Here is a 12,242-nt window from a genome sequence, read left to right as displayed (position 1 = left end):
AGGCCTGGTCACATGTCTTTTCTGTCGATGGCATGGCCCGAGCCGTCTAAGCTGGCGGTGTGTGATGTTACGCCTCGATGCTCCTGCAGTTGGTTCTCTGTAGGATCTCTGAGCGAGGAACACGGTCCTGCCAGGAAACCTTTTCCAAAATGCATTGGAGGCATTTTAAGTGTCGGCTGTAGACGATCCATGTTTCACATCCATAAAAGAGTGTAGATACACACACTGCCTGGTAGACTGCCACTTTGGTGTGTAGGTTCCTGTTTGACCCGATTCTGGGTGTCCTGGTGGATGTTGCAGTCTTCTGAGAGGACGCTTCCAGGATATTTCAAGTGTGCTACGATGACAAGCGGTGAGTCTGAGATAAAGAATGCGGGTGTTTCAGTCAGAGGATCAGATGACCATCGTTTTTGCGACGTTCAACCGACAGCCCCATGCCGCTGTATGGCCACAGGAGCGCCACCATCGGCGTACCCCGTTCAGATTGGAGCTCTGTGGGGGTTTGGAGCCTCCTGATTGTTGAAGATTCCCGTCCAATCTAAAGTCCAGGGTTTCCTCATTCCCTGTTGTCTTTGGGTGTTTTTGTGACACAGCGAAGGTAGACTGATCCACACACACACACACTCGACATCACACGCACCCTCCCACTCCACGGCTCTAGCACTGCCTTGTGACTCAAAGTGTACTCCTGGAAGGATCCCAGTTATGACATTAGCTGTATGACAAGTCCTCATAAAGTGGATGGATTTTCTTTTCAGAGTTGTCTTTTCTCTTTTGTTTGTAATCTGATGCATCCACCACTGGCCTTAGCCTCCCTCCCGGGTAGTAAAGTTGTCATGTGCTTGTCAGACAGACAGACAGACAGACAGGTAGAGTGGTGTAATAGGATGAAAAGATAATGTTAGTTAATCAGTGTTCAGTCCTAGGGCTGTTTTGGGGTAGTTACTGCAGTGTTTCCTGTGTTGTCAGCTCTGTAAGGCTCTGTAGGCGTCAGATCAGGCCTCAGTCAGTAACCTTATACCCTACCTACTGTGCTGCAAGGCAGACTGAGTGGTAAAACACATAAAAACTTTGCATTTCGTTAACTAACACTCACACTTGACTTTTTCCCCCCTACTACCACTGACTTTGCTGAAAGCTACTTTGAGGGAAATATACTGACCTATGTGATTGTCCCACCTAGCTATTTCAAGATCAATGCACTAACTGCTAAATGACTAGAATATATAAAAATTATAAAGGCCATAACATGGAGTGTTTGCCTGTGCTGACTTTAGAGCTGAAAACAAGTACACAGAGCGAGAGAGTTATTTGGTTCACACAGAGGTGGCGAGAAGAGATGTGTGTGTGTGTGTGTGTCTGTCTGTTTGCCTGTCTGTATGCCTGTCTGTATGCCTGTCTGTTTGCCTGTCTGTCTGTATGTCTGTCTGTCTGTCTGCCTGTCTGTCTGTTTGCCTGTCTGCCTGTCTGTATGTCTGTCTGTCTGCCTGTCTGCCTGTCTGTCTGCCTGTATGTCTACCTGTCTCTCTGTCTGCTTGTCTGTCTGCCTGCCTGTCTGCCTGTCTGTCTGCCTGTCTGTCTGTCTGCCTGTATGTCTACCTGTCTCTCTGTCTGCTTGTCTGTCTGCCTGTCTGTCTGCCTGTCTGTGTTGCTTGTGTTCTCTGACCTTTTCCTCTTTGTTGGTTGCCGTATGGATCAGGTGCGTTGCTATGGCACCAGCTAGGCTATCGTCCCCAGAGACGAGCTAGGAGATGAACGGCAGAATTGTCAACACCCCAGAGAGAGAGAGAGGGAAAGGGGGCCCTGTCTGTGAGCCAAAGTCCACTTTTAGTCAGGGGATCAGAAACTCTGTTGAAGCTGTATAGGGCCTAGGCCTACATTGAAAGTCCCATTCCATACAAAGGGCGACATTATTTCACACAGGAGTTAGTCAAATGTCTACTGTATTTCTTGGAGCTGTATTGGGGAAGTGTGTGTGTGTGTGTGTGTGGTAAATGGTCATTTTATCCCCAGCTCATACGTCAGACTCATATCGGACCCCTATCCTGGACCTCCGAGTATTTAGTGGGATTTCATTGTGTGTGAGTTTAGAGCACAGCTGCTGCAGACCCCCATATACCACATCTGGACCTGCATCAGTTTCTCTCTCTCGCTCTCTCTAGAACATACCATGCAATATACACAATCTGGTGATAAAACAGCTGCACTACCAGCCCTGCATGGCTGAGGACATAGGGGAACACAATGAACGACTGAGTCACACATATCCTCCACTCTGTGTGGTTTTACTAACTACTAGCTTCTGTTGAAGAACGTCTGCTGTGGTAATACAGTAGCCTGCTGTCACCACCACTCACATTGGCTAACTCAACAAAGTGGTTCAGAGGTGAAAAACCATCATAGGCATTTAAAGGGTCAATCTGCATTTGAGATTGGTAACATTTCTCCAGCCCCAACCCTCAGCTATTTACCATATCAGTGACGGGGTGACAGCGTTGTTATTGTTTGAACAGAAGATTGCCCCTTTAAGGTTACTAGACAGGAAAGAGGGATGTCTGTGGTTACCATGGGACCCTAGGGGGCACCCAGGTACAGGTAGGCACCTGCCAGGTCCCGGGGGAGATTGGCACTGAGACAGAGGCGGGTTCTCATTATAAATTGAATACCTGCATAATGTCTATAACCTGCTGCAATACATATATCACCTCTGATTTCACCATACGTGGTCGGCCCCCCTGTCGGCGTGGTTGAATTTTTAAAATGCTTTTATTATTATTAATAGATATATTTTTTTTGGGGGGGGGGATGCAAGATATATCGGTAAGCATATCGGAATCGGACGAAAATAGCTAAAAATGCCAACATCGGCCCAATGCCTAGTTTAACGCTGATGTGCAAGACTGATGTCAAAGCTGACGTGCATACCTGTATAACGTAGGTAAATTACATAATAACGCCACTAACAATATATCACTACACGTGAAACACAGCATTCCTAACCTAGCCCACAATGTCTGCTGTGTGGATCGAGCAGTCAACAAGTCAACAAATGAACAATGAAACAGCACAGCAAATAAGTGAAATAAATAGGTTTTGATTATGTTTTACTGGTAATGGGGACATTCGTAAATGCCAACAATATACATTTTGTGTGTGTGTGTGAACTATTTAACTCTACTAGAATGCTTAAAATGCCGCTAACAGTTTTAATATCGGTATCTGCCAAAAATGTCATATCAGTACATCCCTAATGTCAATGGCAGACAAATCCCTGGTATGATGCAAAATTACATATTTACTGCCCTAGTTATGTTGGTAACCAGTTTATAATAGCAATAAGGCATCTCGGGGGTTTGTGGTATATGGCCAATATACCACGGTTGATGGCTGTATCCAGGCACTCCGTGTTGTGTAAGAACAACCCTTATCCGTGGTATATTGGCCATATACCACACCTCCTCGGGCTTTATTGCTTAATTATATAACGTCCTGGGTAGGGCTGTGGTGGTCATGACATTTTGTCAGTCGGTGATTCTCAAGCAAAGAACTGCTGGTCTCACAGTAATTGCCACCGTTAATTAACATAAATGCATTTAACATCTCCTGGTTTCCACGCATCGCCTACAAGCCACTGATGCAGAACTTTGCAACATCAATTTTTTTTTTATTCTAATAAATCCATGTAATATAGCCAACACAATCGTAATAAATCTATGATTTATTTTAGACAGGTCTATTGAAAAGCTTATTTCAGAAGAATAGAATAGGATATTCTGAGTTGTCCTTATGTTAGGTCCTGATCTGGCTATGCCATATGGCTGTGGGCTACACTAATTAATTTAGAAGACAAGATTTGATTAGAATTCCGTGGCATTATCTTATAGTATTATGATGCTATGGAACATAGCTGAATATAATTGAAAGGACATTTTCTCCAAATTATTTCAGAGGGAGTGCGCACATGCAGCTATTCTGTGTTGAGCAGTTAACAAAGAAACTGGTCCTTCTTTATACTTCATTTAGAGTGATTTATTCATCTTTAGTTGTGATACAAACGTTGGGCTATAATGTCTTGATTTTTAATACATTCTAAGGCTGCATGATGCTACTCTAATGATGTTTCATGAAAGGCATGAGTTCTGCTTTGTTTCTTGTGCAGGCTGCACGCACTTCATCCGTCTATCATTCACAATTTGTCAATCACGTTATAATATTCTGACCAGGCCTCGAATTTCCCGGTGGCATCCCCCTTGTGTGGCCGTAATGCCCCCTAAACAATATCTATGTTCGCTCATTTATAAAAAACTGAAATATCACATTTACGTAGGTATTCAGACCCTTTACTCAGTACTTTGTTGAAGACCCTTTGACAGCGATTACAGTCTCGAGTCTTCTTGGGTATGATGTTACAAGCTTGTAACACCTGTATTTGGGAAGTTTCTCCCATTCTTCTCTGCAGATCCTCTCAAGCTCTGTCAGGTTGAATGCGTCGCTGCATAGCTGTTCTCAGGTCTCTCCAGAGATGTTCGATCGGGTTCCAGGCTCTGGCCGGGCCACTCAAGGACATTGAGACTTCTCCCAAAGCCACTCCTGCGTTGTCTTGGCTATGTGCTTAGGGTCGTTGTCCTGTTGGAAGGTGAACCTTTGCCCCTGTCTGAGGTCCTGAGCACTCTGGAGCAGGTTTTCATCAATGATCTCTCTGTACTTTTCTCTGTTCATCTTTCCCTCGATCCTGACTTGTCTCCCAGTCCCTGCCGCTGAAAAACATCCCCACAGCATAATGCTGCCACCACCGTGCTTCACCGTAGGGATGGTATTGGCAAGGGGATGAGTTGTGCCAAGTTTCCTCCAGACGTGCCGCTTGGCATTCAGGCCAAAGAGTTCAGTCCTGGTTTCATCAGAACAGAGAATCTTGTTTCTCATGGTCCGAGGGTCCTTTAGCTGCAATTTGGCAAACTCCAAGCGGGCTGTCATGTCACTTTTAATGAGGAGTAGCTTCCGTCTGGCCACTCTACCATAAAGGCCTGCTTGGTGGAGTGCTGCAGAGATAATTGTCCGTCTGGAAGGCTCTCCCATCTCCACAGAGGAACACTGGAGCTCTGTCAGAGAGACCAATGGGTTCCTGGTCACCTCCCTGACCAAGGCCTTTCTCCCCCGATTGCTCAGTTTGGCCAGGCGGCCATCTCTACGAAGAGTCTTGGTGGTTCCAAACTTCTTCCATTTAAGAATGATGGAGGCCACTGTGTTCTTGGGGACCTTCAATGCTGCAGACATTTTTTGGTACCCTTCCCCAGATCTGTGCCTCGACACAATCCTGTCTCGGAGCTCTGTGGACAATTCCTTCGACCTCATGGCTTGGTTTTTGCCCTGACATGCACTGTCAACTGTGGGACCTTATATAGAGAGGTGTGTGCCTTTCCAAATCATGTCCAATCAATTGAATTTACCCCAGGTGGACTCCAGTCAAGTCGTAGAAACATCTCAAGAATGAAAACCGGATGCACCTCAATTATGTATTTATGTTTCTGTTCTGAAGGTAACTGTAAAGAGGATATCATATTGTACCTGCCCAAACACAGCCCTCCCGGGGGCCCTCTGGTCATAAACACACACATTCAACTCTTTTTAAATCCACTGCCGCTGAGTGTGTGTTGCTGCCAATGCATACAGAGAGGCCTGGTGTGCCAAGCCAAGTCTAGAGTGGGGTTTCAGTGAGTGACTGTGTGTTTGTGTGCGTCACTATTGATGTGCCGCTCTGCGTGCCAAGGGAGTGGCTTCACCCCTCGTCTTGTTAATCATACAATGTCACTAGGCTGACACGGAGAGTGGGAGAAGGTCTTCTGCTAAGCATGAGAGTGATTGCGTTGAGACAGTGAGACACTTGCATCCCAAATGGCACACTATTCCCTATGTAGTGCCCTGCACTACTTTTAACCAGAGCTCTACATTGGCTGAAAGTAGTTCTTGAAATAGGGTGCCATTTGGGACACCAGAGCGTGTGAGTGTCTGCTTAGGAGGCCAATACTGTAGACCATTGACACTTTACCCTGAGAACCATTGATCTGGCCTGCCAATGGGGAGCTGGCTACATCCACTACAACATCCACTAGACGTCTATGGTCATTCAGCAGACACTTCACCTACACAGCCAACAAGGTTATGTTCATTATCCATTCAAATTTTCTCTCGTTCACTTACACTCATTCACTTAGCACAGACCTTCCTTGATGTTGAGACATGGAGGAATGACAGGCATCTAACTCTGGCAACTGTTTCTTATCGAATATCGATCTTTTCTCATGGTTATGTGGCAATGCAAGGAAGTCATTATTTATGTGTGTGTGTGTGTGTGTGTGTGTGTGTGTGTGTGTGTGTGTGTGTGTGTGTGTGTGTGTGTGTGTGTGTGTGTGTGTGTGTGTGTGTGTGTGTGGTTGTGTGTGTGAGAATGCGTGCTTGCTTGCGTTCGTGTGTTCATGTGTATATGTGCACATTTGGCAGTAACGGTGTACTTGCTACTACTTTCCCTCTCTCTGCTCTCTGATAAAGAGATTAGAACAGAGAGCCGTGGTGCTTAGCTCTCTATTCCAGCTCTTCTAGTAAATCAAACGAGTAGAGTTCTACTGGTGCGTTCAGGGCATAGCCAGCCAGCTCTTAAATCAGGCCTGGCCAGCCAGAGTTATGACTCTCCACAGGTTGACCCAGTGTGTGTGCAGACCAGGGTATTGCGTGGTACTGAGCTGTACGCGGTACCAAGAGAAGTTGGCTCAACCGCAAGAAACGCCCGCCGCCCGCTGAGCCTGCTACCTCTACTTAAAAGCTCAATGCTTTCACCCTCTGTATTTCCTACCTCTCTCTCTCTCGCTCTCTCTCTCTCCGTCTATCACTGTCTTTACTCTCGCTCTCTCTTTTATACACTTTTATTAGGATCCCCGTTAGCTCGGCGCTAATGGCGACAGCTAGCCTTACTAGGTTCCCACACACAATGAAAAAGACATTACAGACAAAATAGTTAGAATTTACCTACATTCTCTGTCTCTGTTCCCTTTCTGTCTCCCTCTATGAGCCAGGGAATATCTAGGAGTTTCAGTTGAGGTCACACTGCAAAGAAAAGTAACCTAAAGTGACTGACGTCCTCAGACCAGGCCTGTGTGAATTACACTTTTTTAAGCTTTTGTACTTTGAAAAGCTGCTCTTCATGAATTTGTAGACAGTCAGACACAGTTAGGGGTGTGTTGTCTGAGAGCTATCCCTCGATGGCCTGCTCCTGGACCTGCTCCTGCTCCTGGATCTGCTTCTGCTCCTGGACTCTGCTCCTGGCAGAACAGTTGAAACTGGAGCAGCAGCACGGCCAGGTGGACTGCGGACAGCAAGGAGTCATCATGCCAGGTAGTCCTGAGGCATGGTCCTAGGGTTCAGGTCCTCCGAGAGAGAGAAAGAGAGAATTAGCGAGAGCATACTTAAATTCACACAGGACACCGGATAAGACAGGAGAAGTACTCCAGATATAACAAACTGACCCTAACCCCCGACACATAAACTACTGCAGCATAAATACTGGAGGATCTGCTCCTGGATCTGCTCCTTGACTTGCTCCTGGATCTGCTCCTGGATCTGCTCCTGGACTTGCTTCTGGATCTGCTTCTGCTCCTGGACCTGCACCTGGATCTGCTCCTGGACTTGCTCCTGGATCTGCTCCTGGACCTGCACCTGCTTCTGGATCTGCTTCTGCTCCTGGAATTGCTCCTGGATCTGCTCCTGGTTCTGCTCCTGGATTTGCTCCTGCTCCTGGATCTGCTCCTGGATCTGCTCCTGCTCCTGGACCTGCTCCTGGATCCGCTCCTGCTCCTGGACTTGCTTCTGGATCTGCTTCTGCTCCTGGACCTGCACCTGGATCTGCTCCTGGACTTGCTCCTGGATCTGCTCCTGGACCTGCACCTGCTTCTGGATCTGCTTCTGCTCCTGGACTTGCTCCTGGATCTGCTCCTGGTTCTGCTCCTGGATTTGCTCCTGCTCCTGGATCTGCTCCTGGATCTGCTCCTGCTCCTGGACCTGCTCCTGGATCCGCTCCTGCTCCTGGACTTGCTCCTGCTCCTGGATCTGCTCCTGGACCTGCTCCTGGATCTGCTCCTGCTCCTGGATCTGCTCCTGGACTTGCTCCTGGATTTGCTCCTGCTCCTGGATCCGCTCCTGCTCCTGGACTTGCTCCTGCTCCTGGATCTGCTCCTGGACCTGCTCCCGGGCTTGCTCCTGGATCTGCTCCTGGACCTGCACCTGCTCCTGGATCTGCTTCTGCTCCTGGACCTGCTCCTGCAGCTGCTCCTGGACTTGCTCCTGGATCTGCTTCTCCTGGACCTGCTTCTGCTCCTGGACCTGCTCCTGGACCTGCACCTGGATCTGCTCCTGGACCTGCTCCTGGACCTGCATCTGCTTCAAATCAAATTTATTTATATAGCCCTTCGTGCATCAGCTGATATCTCAAAGTGCTGTACAGAAACCCAGCCTAAAACGACAAACAGCAAGCAATGCAGGTGTAGAAGCACGGTGGCTAGGAAAAACTCCCTAAAAAGGCCAAACCTAGGAAGAAACCTAGAGAGGAACCAGGCTATGAGTGGTGGCCAGTCTTCTTCTAGCTGTGCCGGGTGGAGATTATAACAGAACATGGCCAAGATGTTCAAATGTTCATAAATGACCAGCATGGTCAAATAATAATAATCACAGGCAGAACAATTGAAACTGGAGCAGCAGCACGGCCAGGTGGACTGGGGACAGCAGGCAGTCATCATGCCAGGTAGTCCTGGGGCATGGTCCTAGGGCTCAGGTCCTCCGAGAGAGAGAAAGAAAGAGAGAATTAGAGAGAGCATACTTAAATTCACACAGGACACCGGATAAGACAGGAGAAGTACTCCAGATATAACAAACTGACCCTAGCCCCCCGACACAAACTACTGCAGCATAAATACTGGAGGATCTGCTCCTGGATCTGCTCCTGGATTTGCTCCTGGACCTGCACCTGCTCCTAGACATGCACCTGCTCCTGGATCTGCTCCTGGGTCTGTTCCTGCTCCTGGATCTGCTCCTGCTCCGGGACTTGCTCCTGCTCCTGGATCTGCTTCTGCTCCTGGACCTGGACCTGCACCTGGATCTGCTCCTGCTCCCGGATCTGCTCCTGGACCTGCTCCTGGACCTGCTCCTGGACCTACTCCTGGATCTGCTCCTGGACTTGCTCCTGCTCCTGGACTTGCTCCTGCTCCCGGATCTGCTCCTGAACTTGCTCCTGGATCTGCTCCTGGATCTGCTCCTGGACTTGCTCCTGGATCTGCTCCTGGACCTGCTCCTGGATCTGCTCCTGGACTTTCTCCTGGATCTGCTCCAGCTCCTGGACCACGTCTGCCTGCCATTCAACAGCCCATCCTCCACAGGAAAGGGATCAAATACCCTCACTGCTAGACACACACTGTCCCTGTTAAACCCTGCGTATGTGTGTGTCTGTGTGTGTGTGTGTGAGAAAGAGAGGGAAAGACCACTCTGTTAGAGAAATACTAGGGAGAGAGTGTAACAAGGTCAGAAGCACACTGTAGTCTTTATGTGGAAAATGTTCAAGTGTTTTGAAGGTGGGGTAGTGATAGTGCTGATAGAGGTTTTTGTGTCCTGGTAAATGTGCCACCCTAGTACCGCTCTGACCTAAAATGGAGCTCATCCTCTGTTTCGCTCACACTTTCTCTTGTTTTTCTCTCATATTTTTTCTCTTTCCACTTCTTTCTATTTTTAACTATCGTCTCTGTTTCTGTATTTCTTCCCTCCCACCGTCTGTCTGCCCACCATAGTGTCCTGTTGCTTTAAAGTTATTTGTCACTGATAAACTGTGTGTGATAAACACTGCCAGCCCCTCAATCTATTTTTCTTTCTTTCTCTCTCATTCTCCCCCTCTCATTCCCCCCTCTCATTCCCTCCCTCTTATTATGCCCTTCTCATTCCCTCCCCCTCTTATTCTCCCCCTCTCATTCTCCCCCTCTCATTCCCTCCCTCTCATTCCCTCCCTCTTATTATGCCCTTCTCATTCCCTCCCCCTCTTATTCTCCCCCTCTCATTCCCTCCCTCTTATTCTCCCCCTCTCATTCCCTCCCTCTTATTCTCCCCCTCGCATTCCCTCCCTCCCTCCCTCTCATTCTCCCCCTCTCATCTCTCATTCCCTCCCTCCCTCTCATTCCCTCTCATTCTTCCCCTCTCATTCCCTCCCTCCCCCTCATTCCCTCCCTCTCATTCTCCCCCTCTCATTCTCTCCCTCTCTTCTAGCCCAGTCTTTAGGCACCCAGGATTAAAACCTTTCCTATCTTCTGTGAACTCTGTGGTCATCTGCATTGTGATCTGTAGTTAGTTATTGTAGGGGCAAGTTCTTTACTCTTCATCTGAGTTGTGATCTGTAGTTAGTTATTGTAGGGGCAAGTTCTTTACTCTTCATCTGAATTGTGATCTGTAGTTAGTTATTGTAGGGGCAAGTTCTTTACTCTTCATCTGAGTTGTGATCTGTAGTTAGTTATTGTAGGGGCAAGTTCTTTACTCTTCATCTGAGTTGTGATCTGTCGTTAGTTATTGTAGGGGCAAGTTCTTTACTCTTCATCTGAGTTGTGATCTGTAGATAGTTATTGTAGGGGCAAGTTCTTTACTCTTCATCTGAGTTGTGATCTGTATATAGTTATTGTAGGGGCAAGTTCTTTACTCTTCATCTGAGTTGTGATCTGTAGATAGTTATTGTAGGGGCAAGTTCTTTACTCTTCATCTGAGTTGTGATCTGTAGTTAGTTATTGTAGGGGCAAGTTCTTTACTCTTCATCTGTAGTTAGTTATTGTAGGGGCAAGTTCTTTACTCTTCATCTGAGTTGTGATCTGTAGTTAGTTATTGTAGGGGCAAGTTCTTTACTCTTCATCTGAGTTGTGATCTGTAGTTAGTTATTGTACGGGTAGATGTCGACTATGGCAGCCCCCCTCACCTCTCTGATTCAGAGGGGTTGGGTTAAATGTGGAAGACACACCTCTCTGATTCAGAGGGGTTGGGTTAAATGTGGAAGACACACCTCTCTGATTCAGAGGGGTTGGGTTAAATGTGGAAGACACACCTCTCTGATTCAGAGGGGTTGGGTTAAATGTGGAAGACACACCTCTCTGATTCAGAGGGGTTGGGTTAAATGTGGAAGACACACCTCTCTGATTCAGAGGGGTTGGGTTAAATGTGGAAGACACACCTCTCTGATTCAGAGGGGTTGGGTTAAATGTGGAAGACACACCTCTCTGATTCAGAGGGGTTGGGTTAAATGTGGAAGACACACCTCTCTGATTCAGAGGGGTTGGGTTAAATGTGGAAGACACACCTCTCTGATTCAGAGGGGTTGGGTTAAATGCGTAAGACACTTTTCAGTTGAAAGCATTCAGTTGTACGACTGACTAGGTATCCCCCTTTTCCTTTACCTCTTTACTGTTTTCCAGGGAGAGAGATAGGTAATCAACTAATCTGTGGTCTCAGGCCAAGCTGTGGAGTAAATACACTGTGAGAAAATACTGGTCTTTTCACACAAGACCACTGCTTGGCTTTTGTTAGAGGAAATAGTTCAGCAAATGAGCTTTTACACAGCGATTAAACCCAAGGAGTTTAATCCGATTTTCTAAACTGATCTTCATTTCTCTCAGATCAACATTCATAGGCCAGAGCCCTTAATCAGGGGAATTGCTCTAATCAGTGTCTGTTATGACCTAGTTAACCTAATAGCTTTTTACTGTTTAAGTTTCATGCAATCTTTAGAATGAAAACTGTTTCCAAACAGTAAAGAATGAGTAAAACATTATTTTTAAAAGAAGGGCAACTTCATTCTTCCATTAATGATGTATGTTGTTTTTACTTCCTGTAATAATCATGTGACCTATGACCTCTGTGTTCCAGCCCAACATTGGTCGTCTGGGGATCCCCCATGGGCCCTCGGGTGAGAAGGTGGCTGTGGTTGCTGTGGACGACTGTGACATCGCCATGGCAGTTCGCTTTGGCAACCAGATCAGCAATTACTCCTGTGCTGCCCAGGGCACCCAGACCGGACAGAAAAAGTGAGTGTCTCTCTCTCTCTCTCTGTCTCCCTCTCTCCCTCCCCCTCTGTCTTCAGGTTCTTTCCACTACCATTAGTGAGACTAATATGTGTTAGGCTAAGGAGTCAGTGTTGTAACTGCAGGACTGATTTCCAGTCACCTTCATTACACCAG

The 12,242-nt window shown here is 47.2% G+C and overlaps 2 protein-coding genes across 19 annotated transcripts in view; one reads left to right on the top strand and one right to left on the bottom strand.

The window, feature by feature from the left end:
* The window catches only part of celsr1a (cadherin EGF LAG seven-pass G-type receptor 1a), a 130,173-nt gene that overhangs the window by 76,774 nt on the left and 41,157 nt on the right, over positions 1–12,242 (top strand). For all 18 annotated transcript variants that reach the window (XM_036944459.2, XM_090200256.1, XM_036944454.2 and 15 more), the window contains one exon: positions 11,932–12,089. In XM_036944459.2, the coding sequence (XP_036800354.2) occupies positions 11,932–12,089 (158 nt within the window). The remainder of the gene's footprint in view (positions 1–11,931; positions 12,090–12,242) is intronic.
* Positions 7,244–8,512, bottom strand: LOC149978083 (uncharacterized). Its single transcript, XM_090201276.1, has 2 exons — positions 7,556–8,512; positions 7,244–7,313 (listed from the first exon to the last, which is right to left on the bottom strand). Exons 1-2 carry the CDS (start codon positions 8,422–8,424, stop codon positions 7,244–7,246), a joined length of 939 nt encoding a protein of 312 aa, XP_090057402.1. The 5' UTR covers positions 8,425–8,512.

This window comes from Oncorhynchus mykiss, chromosome 15 (assembly GCF_057628025.1).
Source record: "Oncorhynchus mykiss isolate SJ-2025 chromosome 15, ASM5762802v1, whole genome shotgun sequence".
In the NCBI taxonomy this organism is placed as follows: Eukaryota; Metazoa; Chordata; class Actinopteri; order Salmoniformes; family Salmonidae; genus Oncorhynchus; species Oncorhynchus mykiss.
The sequence above is the reverse complement of the archived record's forward strand: the minus strand, read 5'-3'. Positions and strand labels throughout refer to the sequence as shown.